Below are 22,373 nucleotides of genomic sequence, written 5' to 3'. Positions count from 1 at the left end.
CGACTCATAATGAAGTATTACAAACCATACAACCAGCAGTACTATAAACATTAATGACCCCGTTCTAGCCATTCCTACCACACAAGAAATCAAAGCTGCATTATTCTCAACGGGACCCCTCTTTTTCAAAACTTTGGGATTCCATTCATTGTGGTATAGTTTCTTTTGTTACAGATTTCTTTCACAATAGTGTTATGAATGCAGATTTGAATGTTTCTTATATCTGCCTTTTACCTAAGAATGATTGTCCTGAATCTGCTGAGCAATACCGACCTGTCAATCTGGAAGGTGTTGCAATCAAATTAATTTCTAAGATCTTTGCTTTTAGGTTACAAACAGTGCTTGACCATCTCATATCTCTATTTCAATTTGGCATTCATCCCAAAGAGACTCATCTCCGATAACATTTTATTGGCTCATGAAGTATTCTACTATACAAAGAAATGGAAGAAGAAATTTTTAGCCATGAAATTGGACATGAAAAAAACCTATGGTCGGATGGAATGAGAGTATATCAAAGCAATCATACTAAAATTGGGCTTCTCTCCACAATGGGTATCAATGGTTATGAGTTGTATTACCTCATTCTCATACAAGTTACTTGTCAATGGACATATCACACAAGGTGAAAGTTTAGGCTCCTACGTTATCCCACTTACTATTAGTTGACGATTGCCTACTTTTCTCTAAGGTAAAATTTGATGCATTGTGTATTTGAAAGAATGTTTGGATTTATATTGCAAAGCTAGTGGTCAGGCAATCAATCTTCAGAAATCCAATTTGTTTTTTAGCCCGAATGCACGTGTGAAATTTCAGAGGTGGTTCTCATGTGTCTTGAAGGTATCATATTCAAAGGGACCTACAAGGTACTTGGGTCTGTCAACTGAGATAGGCACATCCGGAAGAAAAAAAACTTTTAAAGAAGTGATGGATAGAGTGGCTCAGAAATTAGTAAGGATGGAAGGTGAAGCTCCTCTCTCATGCTAGGAAAGACACCATTCTTAGGTTCGTGATCTTTGCATTACTCCAATATGCATGCTCTCATTTTAAGTTACCTAAATCCTCCCATGATCAAATTATAAGGATTTCAGCTAACTTTTTATGGGGTGAGTTAGGTGACAAATTTAAATCCATTGGGTGTCATGGGACCGGATGTGTCATCCTAAATGTGAAGGGGGACTAGGGTTTAAGGATACTCTCCCACAAAACAAGGCACTCCTTGCGAGGGTAGCATACCAATTATGGAGTACTCCAAACTCTTTTTGGGTTATGTCTTCAAGGCTATTTACTTTCCAACAGTTTCTTTTTTGAATACTAAGGTGAAATCCCAAGACTTATGGGCATGGAAGGGCAACAAATCTTGAAATGACATCTTATATGAAGGATAGAATCAGGACCAGAGATAGATGTATGAATCGACCAGTGGTTACCAACAAAGGCAAGGTATAAAGTGGAACACCCAAGACCACCAGATTGCCCAATCAACTATGTTTTCTGAACTGATTGATAATGAAACTAGACGTTGGAGAGATGATCTGTCGAACGCCCTATTTCCATGCCAATGATAGAAATGACATCTTAATGATAGAAATGACATCTTGAAGATTAAGCTTTTACTCTTCCCATCTACTGATAGGCAATGTTGATAGGCAATGTTGATGGGCAATGTTGGGCAATCTCAGTTAAATCCATATATTTGGTATTATGCATAGGAACGAGATAAAAAGAAGCGGCCCATCACCTCAGCAGCTCCTTTTACAAATATACATCAATAAAATTCAAAAGAAAATTATTAAAATACCCTTATTTGTTATATGATTCCCAACCCATATTCTTCTCATAATTAGGCTATGTTTGTTTGCTGGAATAAAGATGGAGTGGGAAAACTCTTGAAAACAGTATAGATTTTTTAAAATCTTAAAATTATAGATTGTTTGATTGCTTGATTGCTTGGGGTGGGAAAGTAAGAGATCTGATTAAATGGCAAGTCCAACTTTCCCACCTAAGACTTTTTAAAATCTCACAAATTTAGTGAAAATTTGTGGAAAAATTCAAAAAAATGAAAAGTGAGACCCACCAATCATTTTTTCACAAAACCCTATCATTTTCTTTTCTTCTCTCTCACCCCACTACACATGAGTCCACATATTTTTTTTTTTTCTCTACCCTACCTTTGCAAACAAACGTAGCCTTACTGAACATCATTACCTTCCTCAGAAATCACAGTCCATACATTTTTCTATGGGTAATTTTCATATGGACCCCCTGAGGTTTGGTTCAGGTCACTTTTAGTCCAAAAAAAGTTTTCCTTGGCATATGCCTCCCCTGTAGTCTTTAGAAATAACTAATTAAGGACAAATCATAATTTTCATGATCAAAATACCCTTGTGATGCAATGGTCAAGATTATACCATGTATGCCATTTTAATCTAACGGTTTATAGTGAAAAGACAAATTATAATCATAATTTTGATCTTTTTGTTTTATATGTTAGGGTTTTAAGATTTCAAATTTACAAAATTATGCCTTGATTGAAACTCAATGAAAACCCATTTGCATTACTTACCATTAAAAAAAAAAAAAAAAAACACTCAAAGAGTGTCCGAGTTCTATTGAGAAAATGTGCAGTGGTGCGATTATCTATGACCTCATCCCTCGCAACCGAGGTCATTCCGCTTCTGCTTCCGATTTCTGGTCTGATCTCAACTCCACAAATAGCTCAGATTTCCATTGCTGCAACCCGCAGCAACCACCGACAAAGCAACCTTCCCCTTCTTCAGGTACTCTACTCTCTAACTCTGCTCTGTTCTGCTCGGCTGTGTTTTCATATGTGTGATTTTTCACTTGGAACTTTCTTCGAACAGGTAGTGAGAGTGGCACTGATCAAAAGAATGGCAAGAGGCAAAGAAAGAATAAGTACAAGGGATTTGACAACGTCCATGGAGAAAATGGGCTGCTGAAATTCACGATCCTAGAAAAGGAGTTAGGGTGTGGCTGGGTACCTTCAACACAGCGGAAGAAGCTGCTTGGGCTTATAATAGGGAAACAAGGAAGATAAAGGGTAAGAAAGCCAAGGTGAATTTCCCAAATGAGAGAGATTTGCAGAATGCCAAAAAATCTGCTACTCGTGGGAATCCCCAATTTTCTACTATACTTCCTCTATTTCCAATCCAAACCCAATTGACCTTGTGGCTGCTCCACCTACACCCATTCCGGTTCCATTGCCACTGTCGAAGAAGGAGATAACTGTGTCTGAAACAGATGTTGAGGATTCAATAACGACAGCTGAGCAAGTTAAAATGAAGGCAGACGTCAATGAACTGCAGAGGCTATCAAAAGAACTGATGCAATTCGAGACATATATGAAATTCTACCAGATTCGTATGTGGACCGGGTAAGTGAAACAGTCAATCAGGAAAATGTAGTTGGCGGCGTTCCCTTGGAGCTCTGGAGCTTCAACGACGATGTTTCTCTTCTTTCAAGCAAAAAATGCCTAATTTCCCTTTCTTTATTTTTTGGGTTATGTTATGTGGTGGTAGTGAGGGTGATTCTTATCATTTGTTATATATCGTAATGACGGGCATAATTTTGTAAATTTGAAATTGTTAAAGACCCTTAAAATGTAAAATAAAAAGAATAAAATTATATGATACAATCTTAACCATTGCACTATAAGGGTATTTTGGTCATTAAAATTATGATATGTCCTTAATTAGTTATTTCTATAAACCACAGGGGAGGCATATGCAAAAGAGAACTTTTTTTCAAACTTCAAACTCAAAGTGACTTGGACCAAACCTTAGGGGTCTAGATGAAAATTACCTTTTTTCTATTGAAAATCATCCACCATGGTCTCCTTTCACCCTATACAGTATACCTTCAAACCTCAGCCGCCGCAAACTACATGCATGTAAAATGCATTTGTGGTGTCCCAATCTCTCTCTGTCCCTAAATTGAAGATTCACAGTCGCCCATGCCTCCCAAAACCAACCTCGGCCGCCGTCACCTCAAGCCATCCATTCGTGGTTTTGCCAGTTGGTAATATTTTCCTCAAAAAATATATATATCATCGATGAGTTTGTGTCTTGACGGAAGAGATGGCTGTTGGGATTTGGGAACAGCGGGCAAGTAAATTTCTTTCCTATATTTGAGATTTTCTTAATGAATTAAAAATTGTGCCCAAGTAGCACTTCTCCCAAGCATTAAATGTGAACCAACACTCTCCACCTCACCCCCCCCTTGGCGCATTTCAAACTCGGTATCATGATCTTGGGGTTTGTGCCCTTAGGGTCTGTTTGAACTTTGAAGTGGCCTTGAACCTTTCTGTGGAAAAGAAAACAGTAGAAAAAGTAAACTTTCCTTAATGATTAACAATTAACAATACAAGAAAAGGAAAGAACCGAAAAGAGTAAAGCGAAAGATTCCTACACTTAAGGCGTGTTTGTTTGATTACTCCTTGTTCATCACCATTGGACCTCCCGGGTCGGTCGGGCATGGAGCACCGCCCGCCTGATTGCCTAATCGTCTAACCATGTCAACAGTCACTAAAAGGCAAAGCCCCTTAAGGCGTGTTTGGTTGCTCCTTTCAAAATCCAAACACAGTGAACCGCCGACCTCCGTCCCTTTTTTGACTCTCTGTGGAATTGGGAATGGGAAAGCAAGAGCGCCGATCTTGACCAGTTGAACAACTCATCCTCTGATCCTACGAAGGGAAAATTTTACACTTACTTAAAACAAAGTCAAAAAGTCAAACTTCTGACAGTTTAAAGCCGAACGTTACTATTAACCAATCAGATTCCATCCTTACACATGTGGACGTCCCCTGTTTTAATACTTCACCTCCGCACCACACGTGTGGTCTGTGGCTCCCCAACGATGACCGACGCTCATCCATCATTTCTAGTATATCCACCGAAAGAAGCCCTATTCACATACGTGTCCCATCGCCATTGGCTGGATACGGCTCATCTCTATCGGGATATTCAGATTCCAATCCAACGGAGTGATACTTTGGTGGGACCATAAAACCTCTGTGGGGCCCATGAGGTGGTATCCAGCCCAAAAAGCCAAAAGTGTATACGTGTAGTGGTAACGATAAAAGCTACAGTTTTAGGCCCATGAGCGCAACATCATCATCATCGTCATTTTTTTACACCCATACGCTCCTCTCCTGCTAACTTTCCATTCTGTTCCGTTTCACTTTCCCCCTCTCTCTGTTCTGTACAGATTCACTCTTCTCTGCAGATTCATATGCAGTGTGAGCTACCATTAAAGGAATGTTGTGAGTTTAATTCTGCAAAATTTCATCTGAAGCTCTGGAAATTTCTCTCTTGAAGGAGAAAAAAGAAGAATGGCGATTCCCCATCAAATCTTGCTCTCTCTTCTTGCCCTTCTCTTGATCTCACCGACGGAATTGTCGGTGGTGACAGTGACGGCGACGGCGATGGCTGCGAAAAGTGTGAAAAGGAAAGATCAGGTTGCATGCACAATGTGCTCCGCCTGCGACAACCCCTGCAACCCAGTGTACTCTCCGCCGCCAGTGGACTATTCGCCCCCGGTGTACTCTCCGCCACCTCCATCTCCTCCGCCTCCGTCTCCACCACCGACCTCATCGTCAGGTGTTCTGTGCCCACCACCACCATCGCCGCCTAGTTCAGGTTCCGGCGGTAATTTATACTACTCACCGCCACCTCCTTCCCAGTCTAACTCCGGTTACTACTATCCACCGCCGCCACCGAATGGAGTCATAGGCGGCGGTGTTTACCCTCCTCCGACGAGTAATTATGCGAGGCCACCACCACCGAACCCAATCGTACCTTACTTCCCCTTCTACTATCATATTCCTCCACCTGCTCGCTACTCAAATTCCCCCCAATTGAAAGCTCCATTTGTGTTGTCGACGACTCTCATTCTTTCCTTTCTCTGTTTTTCCTTTTAGAAGTATCCACTACAAATAATTACTCTTAGATGTTACAGATCTGCAAATCAGTCAATTAGAAGAGAGAAAAGAGAGCTTAAAATGCTTTTCTCCACCGATGGTGCTTCAAGCACGACGACAAGAAAGAAGATGACAAGAAGGGTTTCTGGAATGAAAGGTCTGCAACTCTGTATCCCACTGAACTCCTGTACTCTGCTATCATTTTCTGGAATCACTATTCTGCTCTCATTCTAGTTGGAACTGTAGAATGATCTGTAATTTCCTGGTAAAATTGTTGTTTTTATTTTCCTTTTGTTTCTCATTAATGTGATTAGAAATAAGTTAATTTTAACGATTCTTGTTGCGGATATAAGAGAAATAATCCAAGAAATCTCTTCACTCTTTTAGTTCGTTAAATGTTGATTTTGTGGAAGACAGTAGAAGTGGTTCACTTTGTCCCCTTTCTTCTTCTTCTTTTTTTCCTGCAACTTTTTCTTCAGATGGGTAGTGTGGTGGAAAGTTGGTGTTGAGTTAATCTTTTGATCAGAAAAGAGAAGCTTGGGAATTCTGGAATGGCCTTTCAGAATCCGATCCACCGACCACCCTACTTTTCCCTTTTCCGGCTCCGGCTAGCTGCTTCTGTAGATTGCTGCTGGTGAAGAGCAGTAGTAAAGATTTCTTCTATTGGTTTAACGGATTTTGATTCCCTTCGATAATGCATGTGATTGAGATTTCAGACAAATCCATTAAAAGTGATAAATTCATTCTTCCTTTTTGAGAAGTGTAACTTTAGAAAATGAGTAATGCTGTTAGAATCAAGTGCATTTATTAGTTTGCAAATTAATGTGAACACCGAAACCAACAACTTACTGTAAGTTATAATAATAATTTCCACCATGAAAAGTAAAGTAAGTTACAATGATAGTAATTCTGTCATAACTATACAATAGGAACACGTAGCGTGGTGGGTGCAATTAAGGTCACGAGGTTTGATTTTATTTTAGAGTTTTTTTTTTTAGGTATGTGTGAGTTTTCTTAGTGGACCACAAATTATTGTTGGGTTTTCTAAACACGTTTCTGGCCGTTGGATGGAAATTTCACATTGACAATGTGCATGACTATAGTAATTTTCTGGGTCCACTAGTGCAATATATTAACTAGACTAATATTGTTAATTGCCTTTAAATATATTCAAATTTCAACTTTGACGACTAAAATTTGCTTCACTTAAATGATCAATTGTCATTTTTTTTTAATTATATATTAATATGGTGTATTAAATAATTTGAAGGGTATTTTGTCCATTTCATGTTTAAAAGTTTAATATATTTAATAATGATTAATAGTGTCAGTCTATTTGGAACACACATAATATATTGCATTAAAGAAATCTAACATTAGTTTAGGTTCTACTAAAGGAACCCACACGTAAAAATAAACTGACTTTATGTGGAGCTCCATAAGTAAAAGATTAAAAAAAAAACTATCATCCTAATCCTCTGTTCCCTGTAATTTATGGTTAATAGGCATCTGTGTTTCCTGTCGGGGGAGATGATCCAAACTCGAAAATGACTCCCTTGCTGATGTTGAAGTCGAATGATGTTTTTATATGTCAACATACACGCTTCAAGAATCAATCGTAATTAATTCCCGTATGACTGGATTCATATGATTGATTTTTGAAGAATCATTGTTGTTTTTAATTGGTCCTTCGTAACTAGTTCCTGATTGGTTTTTGAAGAATCATGATTGTTTTTAATTGGTTCTAGCATGAGCATTGGAGAGTCACTCGTTTAGATAAAGAATACTTCTCTCATCAGCTGAGATGGAGGATGGAGAATACTTCTCTCATGTAGAGTTGGTAATGATCGAATTAATCATGGATTTGATTCTTCCTTCCAAATACTTAATAGCCCTTACCTCTTTTTTTTTGGAAGTTGAGGTTCATTCGGGTCAACTTGTGCGCACCTTGATTACATTCTCAGGGAAAGAGACGTTGTCTGTAAGGATTAAACCCACAACCTTTCCATTGAAAAGTATAGATCTTTACCACTCTACCAATCCTGTATTAGCATAGCCCCCATCTCTTAATATAAAGCTACTAATTCTAAAAAATTATTGCACGTTTTTGTTATATCACTCTTATCTACATGGTAAAAGATTGGTAAATAAATCCATTTCCCGAATTAGGTATCAGGTATAGCCCACCTGTATACTGAAGATTCTCAGCCTCATTCGGATTGCTTCAGTCTCTGTCCACACAAAAATTTGGCTGCTTTCACTTTAACCTTGTTATGAATAACCTTAGGAAATAGGGATGGAGCCAAGATTTAACATTAAGAGGGATCAAATAGTAATATTTCGTATAGAACACAACAAATTTTCTACTCATTATCTTTTATCATTAAAATTTTTCTCCAATCGGGAGTTTCAAGTATTGATGTTCCACACATGGATAGAGGACCAAAGGAAATTTTTCAAAATTTCAAGAAGGGAATGGGAGAAGTTTCAAAATTTTGGGAAAGGGGAGGCGGTGGGAGGCAAGTGCTGATATTTCACACATGGAAGAGGAAAATTTTGAAAATTTTGAGAAGGGAATGGGGAAATTTCAAAACTTGGAGAGGGAAAGTATTGATTTATATTTCGCATATGAAAACAAGACTAAATGAGAAATTTAAAAAATGGAGGGAGTCGAGACATGGCCTCCTACCCTAGACCCTAGTGTAGCTCCACCCATGTCACGGGTGAGATCAGGATTTAACACCAAAGTGGGCAAATGCTGTATTTCATACAAAGCACAATGATTTTTCCATCTATTGTCTTTTCCATAAAATTTTCTTTCTTAAAAAAAACCTAAATATTAATAAAAAGGTGGCGCCTACCATGTTAGGTATTGTCAGTGATTTCAAGTGAACATTTCTACTAGTATGGTTCAATAGTTTCACTTTTTTTTTTTTTCTGTATAATAACGCCTTTTATATATAGGGAAATTGGAGATGAAAATATTACGTATTGCCGCTAGCAAGGATTAAACCCACGACCACTCAATTGAGAAGTAAGTTCTTAGCCATTCTACTAACCCACCATTGACGCTACTGTCTAATCAACTAGTAATTATGCTTGCTTAAACTCAAAACCATCAGCATGGTGTCTCCCTGGTTTTTGAGCTATCCAATTAAGATGGAAATTACAACTGATATCAGAACCAAGATCTAAAAACCTGGAATTGGAACCCCAATCTGTTTGATCAGCAATAGTCTAGATCATCAGTCCTGGGATCCAGGTTCAGGCATTTTCCTGTGTACGATCAGCTCAGGCCGGTTTTGAGTGGACGTTGAATAAAATTTAGACATAACTTGGTTCCAGCAAAACCAGGTTGTCATTATTTAAAGAACGCAGAAGACATTAAACCAAAGGTTCACGTGTAGATGTCAATAAACATGCAAACAGATACCTTGTTCGCCACATAGTAAAGGCCATAACACTGGTCCACCTATTCAATTATTCAATCTCACATGAAAATCATCTGCGAATTTCATTGAATGTTAGAAAATTACATTACAATCCAAATGCAAGGTTTACTTTTAGGAATTACGAACGAAGAACAACACGAGCAAAGTACGAAACCCAGCTCACCAAAAGAAAAAATATTCTTCTATTTGCAGAAAATCTCACACCCCCAAAGTATTATTTCTTGAGGCTGCGTTTGTTTGCTGGAATAAAGGTGGGGTGGGAAAAAATGGGTGGAAAATTCTTGAAAAAAATGTAGATTTTTTACTTTTCTATTAAATCCCAAAATAGTAGATTGTTTGGTTGGTTGGGGGTAAAAGTGGGAGACAAATTTCCAACTTTCCCACCCCATGCTATTTTAAAACTCCACATATTTGATGTGACTTTGTGAGAAAGTTGGGAAAAGTAAAAAGTGGAACCCGCCCCTATCACTTTTTCACAAAACCCTTTCCTTTCCTTCTCCCTCACCCCACTACACATAGGACCCACATATGTTTTTTTTTTTCCCACTTTGCAAACAAACGCAAGCTAAGCTTTTTTTTATGATAAAAGACAAAAGCTTAAGCTTAGACATATGGGAGTTTGTGATTCCATACAGATAAGACTACTATTAGATGCTACTTTAGCTATACTAGCAAATTTCTCCTGAAGCATGTTAGATTGAAACCCGGAGTAATTAACATGTTTTGTTGCCTCCACAACCATAGTTAAAATATTAATAAGATTAACTATGGTTTCTTATGTCTAGGTAAAAAAATCAAAATGCTGGCCCTATTGCACCAAATGGTCTTGATTTTTAATCCCAATTGTCTTGCTTTATTCAATCCTGTTTGGATTGCCACCAAAATCGTTTCGACTTCGTTTGCAATTGCTATGCTTCCATAACTAAGATATTAAATATGACTATGTCTATAGCTACCCATGCCCCAGCGTGCACTTTCTATCCGTTTGTTAAATATCTTGTACAAAGCAACATAGAAGAATTACTATTGGATATACAAAGGTTAGTTTTATATTGAGTATAGTCTTCTAGCAGTTTCTCATGTGGATCTACAAGGTCATCTATTGATGGTAGGAGTAATAGATCCATTATCCACCTTGAAACTAGTCTTAGGATATTATTGGGTCATCGTTGAGTTTTTTTGAAAAATACAACATTTCTCTCTTTCCATATAAAGTAACAAGTTATTGTATATAAATAAAGAAATCAATTTTTAGTCTGCTTATCTAGTTGACAATCGGAAGTGATTGCATTGCAAAGATGTAAGAGTGATTGAAAATGTCAATGTTCCTTTTGCAATCCAACTGCATTTTCTCTTTGCCCAGCTGCAAGAAATAAAGACGTGCCATGCAGTCTCTCTCTCCTGGTTACAAAATAGACATACCTTTGACTATTGTGTCCACCGGTTTAGGGTATCTCGAAGTGGAAGACTTGCATTCAATAAACGCCAGAGGAATACTTTGAATTTCAAATGGTTAGGAAGTTTCCAACGAACTCCCCACCACTTAAAAAGTTCATTTCACTGAGTTGGGAACCTTCTTCTTAACAAGGCTAGGGTTGCTAATTTAGTTGAAAAGCTGCCTGTTGATGAAAGAGTAGACACCCATGAGTCAAAGTCGTCAGAAAGAGAAATAGGCTGGGAAGGAAATAGAGTGGGGGGGGGGGGGGCATCAGAGGTATTGGATAACTCCCTTTTAAGTGCTTCAAGGTCTCCTGCTACTTGAGCCACAGTGGCGTTCCTTAGCCAGATGGAAAAGTCTTGGTGTTGAGTTATTCTACTTTCAAGAGAAGATGTCCATGGATCAAACCAAAATGAAGTTCTTTGTCCATTTCAACCTCTTCTTATCACCAATGTCTTAAGCGTGGGTAGGATGCTCGTAATACTATTCCAAATCACAAAACATTTCTTTTTCATCACCTTGGAATGAAATGGTGAAATTCCATTGAAATATTGGGCATGTAAGACTTGCACCCATAAGACATTAGGATTTGTTATCATCCGCCAACCTTGTTTTAACAGAAGGCTTATGATATAATTTTCTATTGTCTAAAATTCTAACCCGCTCAGACTATTTGGGATACAACATTTATACCATGAGATTAGAAACATAGATCTAGTCTTGTCAGTGTTCCTAAGCCAAAATCTATGACATTGAGTCTATTTTCTTCCATGTGCTTTTGGGAATTTGAAAGCATTGCATTTGATATAAGGGCATCCGATTGAAGAGTTGATCTTAAGAATTTCCCTTCCAGCACACGACAAGTTGTATGTTTTCCATGTTGCCATCTTTCACTTCATTCAATTCAGAATAAATTTAAAGCTGTGAGTTTTTTTGTCCCCTAAACAGATGGGTCCTAAGATAGGTGGCCTCTTTCTGTATTTCTGGAACTCCTAGTAGTTCCTAAATTTGACATCGAATGGAGTGTTGTATATTTCAACTAAAGAAAATTCCAATTTTTTCAAAGTTAATTTCTTGTTCTGCTAGGTCCGAGAACAATTCCAGCATTGTTTTAATGGTCATTATGTCCTCCATCTTAGTTCTACAGAATATGAAGGTATCATCTTCAAAGAAAATGTAAGAAATTTATGGAGAATTCCTCCCAATGCAAATACCTTGAAACAAATTCTAGAAAACAATACTCGTTTAAGAGGCAAGAAACACTTCCATTACAATCAGAAAGAGGTAAAGGCTGAAAGAACAACCCAGTCTTAATCCTTGTGTTTCATAGAAACATAAATATGAAAACCCATTAACCTTAATGAAAAAAGAGGCTGAAGAAATGATAGAGTATATTAAATGGCACCAATGTGATTTAAAACCTAAGAACTAGAACAATTTGATGATGATGCCACATTCCGCTCTGTAATACGCTTTAAACATATCAAGCTTAAGTGCAACGTAACCCACCTTACCTCAAATTTTACCCATAAAGTAAAAAAAAATCATGAGCCAAAAAGATATTATCTATGACTTCAAACGCATTGCTAAGATTTTAACAATAATTTTATAACTCACATTGCAAGGACTAATGGATATTAACTCCGAAACATTGCAAGCACCTTCTTTCTTGGGAATAAAGAACAAAAATATGGGATTCGACTCCAAATGGTAAGGTACCACTTGGAAATAAAGATGTGTCAAGATTACCCTTTAGTTATTTCACAACAATTATTTTTAAGAAAACTTAAAACTTTTTAATATAATTATAATTTTAATTCACCCTGTTTCAATTCCAGATACATCAAACTACAATTACAAGTACAAGCCGATCTGGAGAAAGAAAAGCAACACTTTTTTTTTTCTTTTTGGCAAGAGCAAGCAAAACTTATTATTATGTATGTATGTACAAGTTTGATGAAATTCCAAAGAACCCAAATCCATATTCTCTCCTTCCTTCAAGATTGAAGCTCACCTGGAAACTAAAGAGAAAAAGGGCGGATTAAATAGTATCCGATTTTTCAAAGCTGAGTTGACCCAGCATAGCTCGGAGAGCCCTCGACTGGGGAGAATCTGGATCATCTCTCATGGCGTTCTGCTTCCAGATCCTCGTAGCTCTCTCCATAGTCTCCTCCGCGCTTTCCAGCTGCTCTTCCTTCCACCCAATCACATCCGGGTCACCGCCGTAGTCGGCGGTCCCATCGGTGGCGCGTGTGATGGGCTTCCTTGTGTCTGCAAATTCAATTTCCGACAAGGGTGATGCCTTATGATGCTTATAATAATCGACCATCTCTTCCTCCTCATCACCATTAACACCCTTTGGCAGAGGCGACCCATCAACGCCCACACAGCTCACGTCCTGGGCAGCGCTATGGTTGCGCCGCTTCTGTTGGAAACTGGGTTCCGCCGGAGAACTCACAGGTTCACTCTCCAACGTCGTCTTCGGCACGTAAGGCAATTTTCCATAAGAAAATGGTGCGTTTTCTTCCTTGCCTTTTCTGCTTTTCTCTTCCATCTGTCTCTCTTTTTCTTTTTCGTCAGATTCAATTCGTTTTCGAACCTCTTCTGCGTCCAATCCCTGCCATTATGATCTGCTTATCATACAAATCAAAGATTGCAAACAAGAAAGAAAGTTAAGAGACAAAGAACAGAGTACTACTTCAGTGTCACTTGTGGGATCTCGAGTTTCAGAGGCAATTCGTTTTCCAACCTCTTCTGGGTCCAATCCCTGCCATTATGATATGCTTATCATACAAATTAAAAGATTGCAAACAAGAAAGAAAGAAAGTAAAGAGAGAAAGAACAGAGTACTACTTCAGTGTCATCTAAGTTGGTTGCAGGATCTCGAGTTCCACTCAATGAACTCGACGGACGAATCCATTGTGAGATGCCCCTGCGTGCCAAGGCAGAGACAAGCGCACTGGACTTCATCGTTGCTTCTATGAATCTTGATTCCATACTTCTGCTCTGCTGTGAAAAATAATGAGGTAGAAGAGGTAGAAGATGAAGACGAAGACGAAGACGAATACGAATACAAAATGCAGGGGAGTGGATGAATCACGAAACAGGAAACTACCCGTTTTTGCCAAGTGGCGATGTTGTTTGATTAATGCGTGGCAGAAGCTTCTAGTTCATTTTTGACACTTATTAGTGATGCTGTCTTTGTGTTTTCTTGTCACCACCGCTTTATTTCTTTACTGGTTTCTCTTACATTCTCGAAGATGGAAGAGGACCCCAAGGTTTCTGGAGATTTCCAGTACATATTCTTCGGCTCTGTAGGCATCGTTGAGATGAGCACAGTTCCTAGAGTCAAAGTCAGGTTGGGGTTTAGGTTCTTCTAATAGAACCCTGATCAAATTTTGTTCTTGCTGGCATTCAATTAGTTCCATGCGATTAAAATACATTACAGAAAGGGATAGAGAATATCAAAATTGTTTGGAGAACAATACTTGTGGTTTGAAGGAGGATCCCTAGTTGAGGGACGTCACAATTGCAATGAAAGGGAATGCGACTAAACCATCCAACTACATGGGTATTAAATTTTTTGGGTTTTGACCAAAAAAATAATTTTGGGCATCAAAACCCAAAAAAATAATTTTGGGGTCTATGCTCACTGCGTCAAACACACCAAAGTTGATGAAATGGAGTCTAGTCCTTTAACCTGTTTCATGCTAAATTTATACAAATCTAGCTATCATGTTAAGGGCATGTTTGGTTACATCAATCCAGAGATTTGAACTCTCTAGATTCATGAATGCGAAATTTATATCCGTTTGGTTGTAAAAATCCCTGGATATATAAAATCTAGAAATTTATCTTTTTACACTAAAAATGTAAATATGTAGATTTATAGGTATGGGATGATATTCAAAGATTTCATTTTCTACTATAAAAGCATTAAACATTTGCGCATTCGCAAAGTTTATGTCGACCAAATAATTTTTTGGGATAAATTCACATATTCAGGTTAACTAGATAGTTAATTTTGTGAATTATAACTGTATATATTTGAAATCTTTAAACTCATGAAACCATATAGCCCTAAAAAAACTAGGCCTATCAGGCAACAACCCACGTGTCATTGTTTGATGTATCCTTCTATTTCTATGTGTCCATTACACTACTTTATCCAAGACACAAGAACCAAAACTTGATTAGAGAAATTAAGATTGTGCTTTAGAACAAAAATGAAAGCTAATATAAGAGAAGATCTTAATCCCTGTTTAAATATTAGATAAATGCTTGGCAAAGATAGTTGGATTTCAAGCCCTAATTAGGGTCAAATCAATCTTGACTCAACTAAAGAGACTCGGAATTAAAATAGGTGTCTAAACGACCTAGATGTGATGTACTTTTCCTTTATAAATGTATTTCTAGCACAATGGTGATAGCCTCCTATATAAATGAAGGAAGTTCAAGAAAGTCATGGGTTCAAACTTCAGCCCATAACATTAAATTTTGGGATTGGTTAACAACAAACTAATTGTAAACTCCATCTGTGTTCAGCCAAGACAAGACATGAGCTAAATTATTAGCATTCCTTGAAACTATCTCAAACAAAGAAGGGAAAATGTAAATGTGAATAGTTTAAATCTCAATGCTACGAAGAGAAAGCCAATTGATCTGCTAAACTAAATATTGGTTATCTAGTTTCACCACATTACTTTCAAAGGCCTCCATCAATGGAAAAAAACATTCTCTATTGTGCACAACAGAGCACAACAGAATGTTGTACACAATAGTGCACATATATACTAAATGATTGGTTGAAAAAACCAAATAAATACAAGACTATTTAAGTAAATTTTTAATCTAAACAAATAGTTTGGTATATATGTGCACAATAGAGAGATGTGCACAACAGATGATTTTTTTTTTTCTCTCTATCAATTGCTTCAATAATGTCGTCCGGAAAGTGAACAATAAACAGTGAGCCACACTAAATTCAACTGGAAACTTTTAGCATAGCTGGTAGCTTTCAACAATTAACGCTTGCATGTTTGGTGGAACAATGCACACCAAAAGGTCAGCATCCTTTTAAGACAACTAACTAAAGGAAACCTTGACCATGGTGTATTGGAGGATCTATGCAGAAGCCCAGAAGTAGAACAGAGACATGCCCAACTTAGCAATATGTTGAAAATGCCATGTTTCAGAAACAGGTTTTACATGAAAGGTGTACAACATTTATCATATAATACTTAAACCCTAAGGGTTACCAAAAACTATTATCTTATGTTGGAGGTGAAATCAGATTAAGGACCAATAGTTGTTTTTCTATTGAATTCCACTAAAACACTTTGACAAATTCGATATAACGTTTGATGCATGATACCACCTTATAATCACCTGACCATACAATAATCAGAGATACTTTAAACCTTGTTCTTGTGGAGTGTGGACCATTCAAATTTTCTAAGCGATCTGTGATTCGAAGTTTATAAAACTAAGAAGTCATTTTAAAGACTGTAAAGTGGAATCTCCTCACCATATCGTTATGCTACCAGAAAAAGACAAACACATAAGCACACATTTTGTCGGATTTGCTGGTACGCCATCAGCTTTCAAGAAACATGAAACCAAAAGAGCTCTTTAAAGCGTTTGGAGTTTCAAATCCCAGATCGCAACACTAATATTTATTGTGATCTCAAGCATGATGTAAGAAAAATAAAAGATTCAGACAAAAGAGTACAGGTTTTAATCCATGTTAGGAAAAACCATGATCTGCAAATCATACATCTTAAACTATTCGATTCAACTAGTATATACTCTTCTTCCCTCTCTCCTACCTAACATCAATTTCTTCTTTACGCCTATAATCCCTGAAACCCCAACCAAAAAAACGATGAAACTAAATGGGTTTACAGGGATCACCAAACTTCAAGAAATAAATTCCCCAAAATGAAAAAAACAGAGAGAATATCCAAAGGATTGCTTAGGCATAGACAGAACCACAAGACAGAGCCATTAGTAGAACAGCCGCCTGTTCTTCCTCTCCCAATTTCATCTGCTTCGTCATGGCTGATCTATCCAGAAACGTCTGCCTATTCATATCTAATAATCTCACCTTCAGCGAGACACCATGTTTTTTGTTTTTGTTGTTGTTGTTGTTGTTTGGGTTACTCTTTCCATCTTTCTTCTTCTCCTGTACTCCTTTGCTCAGACCAAGAAGAGCCCTTCTCTTCTTTCTGTATCTGATCCCACAAGCATTGCAGAGCGACTGCAAAAACAAAACCCAAGTGATCAAGGTAAAAAAACAACACCCCTGAAAACTCTGACTAGCAGGATCAGAAAATCAGAAAACAAAGAAAAGAATATTGGGGTTTCGAGATCACCTTAGGCCCAGCAGGACCGCCTCTCCACAAGGGGGTTTTCGTAGTTCTGCAATCGGTGCAGCTCTTCTTGGGATCATTAGTCTGGACTTCTTCCGAAGAAATCGCGTCAGAGGATTTGCTATTCATCTCCTCAGACTCTGATCCATGTATCTGAAACCAACGAAAAAAAAAATGATAAAGAGTTAGATATAAGAACCAGAAGTAATCATAGCAAGTGTGGGAGGAAGAGATCATGATCACTCACTTTTGCTAGATCCATCATCAATGGTACTTCAACCCAAAACCCAAAATGAACCTGAGAAAAGAGGTAGGGTGAAACAGAGGAAACGAAGTGAGGAGGCGTAACTGAGTTGGGTTTTCAAACTACAGAAGCAGCCTGAAAAACCCTAATCATTAGCTGAACGGAGAGAGGAAGTAGCAATGATCTATCAGGGTAAGTGAAGCAGATCCGATACAAAACCAAGCTTGAAGAACAATAGAAGAGAGGAGAAACAGAGGAACAGTGGAGAGCTTGATAACTGGATCAGATCTCCTCTGCAAAAGAGAGAGAAGAGGAGAGAAGATGAGAAGATGGATTGTGATCGGTCTGCTCCAACGGCTAATGGGTTGCCGCTATGAAGAGCTTTAAAAGGAATTTGGCAAGTAAAAAAAGATGGAATCAACATGCACAGTGACAGAGTCAAAACGCAAAAGAATGATCACCATTTATATATATTCAGAGTTGATGAGTGAGAGATGATAACAACCGAACCGACACAAACTCTTTTCTGACCATAGAGACACGAAACCCTAGCCCTATTTATGAAAAATGACGATATTACCCCCTTTCGATTCCAAACGTTTTGATCTACGAGCGAATCCCTGGAATCTAAAACACCCGCCAAACGAAAGAGCCAGAGCGCGCCACAACGTTCAGGGTATCAGAGATTTGCCGTTTTGAAGCCCTAATTTCACCACGTGTTTTTTTAATTTCTTTCTACTTCCATTTATTTATTTATCTTCTCCGATATGGAATGGGTTCAAAAACTGGAACTTTGTTGTTTGTGTGTCAAGAAACTTGTCTTGCGTATTAAGTCAAGAGGTTAATATTTGGTGTATTTTCATCCATTTCTTTGTATATATGTGATATTTTTGTTAATATTACATTAAAGGGTTGAAGTTCATTTATAAATTACAATATTTTTCTTTATAATTTAATCACAATTCTTTTATATGACTTATAAATGGATTTCAACCGTTTGATGTAATGTTGGGAAACATATCATGCATCCATAAGAAAATAGATAATCCATTAGATAAATTTCCTCAAGTCAATGGAGAGGAGGATTAGGATCCTCTGTGCTTTCCCCATATTTTTAATTTATTTATACATTAAGAGTGAGTCTCACTAAGGCTGTGTTTGTTTGCAGAGGTGGGGTGGGAAAAAAGGGTAGGAAAAAAAAATGTGTACTCCAGGTGTAGTGGGGTGAGGGAAAAAGAAAAGAAAATAAATGAATTTTGTGAAAAAATATTAATTATGGGTCACACTTTTTACTTTTCCACAAAGTCTCACATATTTTGTAGAGTTTAAAAATGTATGGGATGAAAAAGTTACTTGCCACCTCACTGGATAAATTTCTAGACAAATTTCTCTAACTTTTCTACCCTAAGCAATCAAACAAACTATACTTTTAGGATTTAAAAGGAAAAGTAAAAAAATTGTTTTTTTAATAATTTTTCCACCCTTTTTTTTTCCACCCTACTTTTATTTCAGCAAACAAAACGCAGCCTTAGGGGTCTGTCTTTGAAGGAAACACTTATCCCAATTCTGAGAAAAGGATCCCAAATTTCATTATTAGATTGCTTGTGTAACCAGGTGTTAAGTAAAAAATAATAATGAATTGAACGATCCACAGTCGGTTTCATTAGTTCGGTAAGAACCGATTCAAGAGCTGAGTTGAGAGCTAGTGTAAGCATAAAGAAACCCAACGATTATAGAAAAAGACATGATCCCGATAATTCAGGCTAGTCGATCGTGTTTTATATGAAAACTATAACTAACTCCAATTGAGAAGGTAAACCCTACGATCAAATGGCAATGAAGGAAAGTCATGAGTGAATTCAACAGTCGAGAGTAAGAGGTAAACTCTATATAAACTAAAAGATTACACAAGACAAAGGTATATGAATCGTTTCTCTCCATTATCATTTTTAATAAGCTCTACAACTAGCCAGAGTTCTGTGATGATTCATTGATTTACTTAGCCTTCGAATGTGGCTTCTCAACCACAGAATTGGCTCATATCTATCGTTGTTTTGCAAGAATCCAAAGATTGATCAATTTATAGACGCATCATCGGACAACCATAACTAAACCCTAACCCTAGTCCACATTCGTATAGGTTCCACTTGATATTTCTCCATGCATGGTAAAAGTTTTTTCTCTTCACATATGGATGTAGCACATGTTTTGTTCTCATTTATATTCATGATTTTTATTTTTTTTAATATTTATTTTAATGGATAATTTAGAACTACAAGTAGCAAGGAAATTTAGTCTAAATCCTCATCCCCAACTGGTAGAAGAACCCTCCAATTTCCATGCAAGATCAATTTCATCGAAATGTAAATTTAGATTCTCTACTCACATGGATTATAAAAAAATTTCAATCCACACCTCTAGTTGTATAACATGCATTCATTATAAATTAGAATCCTCAAATTTTGTTTAATCGATCCGAAACAAATCAAACTATTTCAAACTTACTATTTTCTCTTTTTTTTCAAATTAATTATTTCCTATTTTTTCCAACATTATCAAAACTTCAAAGATGAGTCTTCCTCTATCTACATTCTCTTTGTACTTTTCTATCTACACTTTTTTCTTCCTTTTTTTTTTTACATCTGTTGCTTCTCTGTCTTCATATATTTACTATTTGAAAAATATTCAAAAAAACCTTTTAATTTAACTTTTATAGTAGAAAAACAAGTATAAAATAAAAGAAATATTCTTATAATCTTACAATTGATCTGAAAATTTAGAGTAAATTGCACTGGTACCTCAATATTGAGGTCTTAAAGCACTGACACCCCACTTTATGTTAAAAAACACAGAGACCCCAAAATTGGATTTTGTTTGATATATTTGTCCAATTTATCACTAAAAACCTTTCGGACACTGTTTATTATAGGATATTTTTTAAAATAAACAGTGATTTAACTGTTTTCATTGATAAATTTGATAAATATATCCAACAAAAATCCAATTTTGGGGTCTCTGTGTTTTTTAAACATAAAGAGGGGTGTATGTGCTTTAAGGCCTCCATTTTGGGGTGCCAGTGCAATTTGCTTTAAATTTTAAACATCTCTTTTTTAAATGAAGTGTTGAATTGAAAGAGTTCAAATGTAAGGATAAATTTTCATTATTTTTTTATATTTGTTTTGACAAATAATTTAGAATTATAATGCAATTAGGTATTGTTGCTCGAAAAGGTTAGGTGAAATCCAGTCCAAATCCTATCCCCAACTGATAGAACCCAGAAAAAAAACCCTCCAATTTCCATGCTAGATCAATTCCATGTGGGATTAAGTTGAATTGAATCTAATCCAAATTTTCAAACCCCGTGTTTGAATGAATGGTAAATTACTTACACACATAAGAGTTGCACAATAAAAGTTTATAAATTTTAACAAGCTTGGCTATTCTCCATAAAATCAAGCAAAACATCCCATGTCAAAGCTAGGTTCTAGACTCCAGCTCCAACAAGGGTTTCCAAGGTGATTGGAAATCTTGAGATTAAAAACAATGCTTCTATTGCATTCAATCTTTATTATCAAAAAAAATCTGAATTATTTCTCAGAGTAAGAAAATGATCTAAAATTAAAATTGATCTAGCCAACTTATGAACACCTCGAATACATTACATCTTGTAGGAATAAAATAGAATTGAGGGTATGCATTAGAACCAAATTCCGATATGTCGTCTGGTGTCGCCGTGTCAGTGTCTGGCGACACGGGCAACATAGGTGACACGTCACCCAATTTTTTCAAACCTACTTGTAACTCGTTTCTTCAGGTCTCATGGTTTTTCGATTACCTTAAAAGGAATCGGAAAATTGACCGGAAGAGCCATCGTTAAGTGAGAGAGGAATGAAATCAGAGCTCAGAAGCTCAGAGCATATCGAGAGGATCCATTGATTCTGCCTTTTATTTTACATTTCTTCTTGATTTCCATCTCTATAGCTCCCCAAAAACCAAAAAAGTTGAGGAAGGAAGAAAGGAAGGTGGGGTTTCGCTGTGGCATTTCTGTGCTTGAGAGAGATGTTCATGTAGCGGCTTTTTACATTTTATGATATTCAACTTCTCTCCCCCGTTGCACTTATGGCTAAATTCACAAACCGTCTTCCACCGTTCCACGGTTTCTCTGCAATGCTCTCTCCTTCCCAGGGATTCCAATGGTCACCGGCACCCACACAGCCTCCATCGCCACTGGCAAGTACTTCTCCCTTGCCTTCACTTTGGGATATGCAAGTGGCATCGTTGCTGGAAGCCTGGAATGGCCCCTAAGGCTCGCCCGCCGTCTCTGTTTTTCTGATCGTTCCATCTTGTTGTATGAACCCTGCTAATGGCTGCAAAATGTATTACAATTTCCAGCACATAATTGACCTCATCTGATTCAAATGGAGAAGATCACTATAGGCATTTTCTTCTGCAACCATCAGCTTGCACACTCCGTTGATACCTAAGCTTTGTGCTTTACTGTCACGAAATCACCTTACTGCTTTGTTTTCGTCTTTGCTTCCGTCAAAGTCGATGAAACTTCGACGGCTGGGTTACCAATTTCGCCTGTTGGCGATATAACGTCAAGTATCGCCGACTTAAGGTAAAGTTCATATCGCTGGGGGATTTCGTGTTGCCCCCCAGCGACATGTAGAAGTTTCGCTGTGTGTCGTACCGTGATTAGAACCTAAATTATGCCTTTCTCTTTTTTTTTCTTTTTCTTTTTTCCGAAAAGAATCTAAAATGGAAAATCACAAAAGTTAAATGTCATATCCTTTAAAAACAAATGAAAATTCTACCTGCATCAGCTGTCAGTGGAAAGAAGACATTGGGACTATGAATGGATTAGATTTAAAAAATACTAGGACTTTCATTCTATCCAATCCAGTCCAATTATGTAATATCCAACGGG

General features: G+C 37.2%; 3 protein-coding genes and 1 pseudogene across 3 annotated transcripts; 2 read left to right on the top strand and 2 right to left on the bottom strand.

Moving 5' to 3' along the window:
* Positions 1–2,620: 2,620 nt before the first annotated feature.
* On the top strand, positions 2,621–3,574 carry LOC149019565 (uncharacterized; annotated as a pseudogene).
* A 1,568-nt stretch (positions 3,575–5,142) lies between these two features.
* Positions 5,143–6,324, top strand: LOC149019564 (uncharacterized). Its single transcript, XM_089151057.1, has one exon. The coding sequence runs from the start codon at positions 5,351–5,353 to the stop codon at positions 5,936–5,938; it is 588 nt and encodes a 195-aa protein (XP_089007183.1). The 5' UTR covers positions 5,143–5,350; the 3' UTR covers positions 5,939–6,324.
* Positions 6,325–12,869: 6,545 nt separating this feature from the next.
* On the bottom strand, positions 12,870–13,438 carry LOC149019563 (GATA transcription factor-like protein). Its single transcript, XM_089154108.1, has one exon. It carries the CDS (start codon positions 13,380–13,382, stop codon positions 12,870–12,872), a length of 513 nt encoding a protein of 170 aa, XP_089010234.1. The 5' UTR covers positions 13,383–13,438.
* A 2,503-nt stretch (positions 13,439–15,941) lies between these two features.
* Positions 15,942–17,900, bottom strand: LOC149019562 (GATA transcription factor 16-like). The gene is made up of 3 exons (XM_089151056.1): positions 17,447–17,900; positions 17,203–17,352; positions 15,942–17,087 (listed from the first exon to the last, which is right to left on the bottom strand). Exons 1-3 carry the CDS (start codon positions 17,462–17,464, stop codon positions 16,803–16,805), a joined length of 453 nt encoding a protein of 150 aa, XP_089007182.1. The 5' UTR covers positions 17,465–17,900; the 3' UTR covers positions 15,942–16,802.
* Between the last annotated feature and the right edge of the window lie 4,473 nt (positions 17,901–22,373).

Source organism: Hakea prostrata, chromosome 4 (assembly GCF_041222555.1).
Source record: "Hakea prostrata isolate BN-2017 chromosome 4, UWA_Hpros_2, whole genome shotgun sequence".
Lineage (NCBI taxonomy): Eukaryota > Viridiplantae > Streptophyta > Magnoliopsida > Proteales > Proteaceae > Hakea > Hakea prostrata.
This window is presented reverse-complemented; position numbering and strand designations above follow the sequence as displayed.

Excerpts from the sequence above, each read along its gene's own strand:
- LOC149019564 (XM_089151057.1), top strand. The coding sequence starts at position 5,351 with ATGGCGATTCCCCATCAAATCTTGCTCTCTCTTCTTGCCCTTCTCTTG.
- LOC149019563 (XM_089154108.1), bottom strand. The coding sequence starts at position 13,382 with ATGGAAGAGAAAAGCAGAAAAGGCAAGGAAGAAAACGCACCATTTTCT.
- LOC149019562 (XM_089151056.1), bottom strand. Across the intron at positions 17,088-17,202 it reads GCGGTCCTGCTGGGCCTAAG|TCGCTCTGCAATGCTTGTGG; the intron begins GTGATCTCGAAA and ends TTGTTTTTGCAG.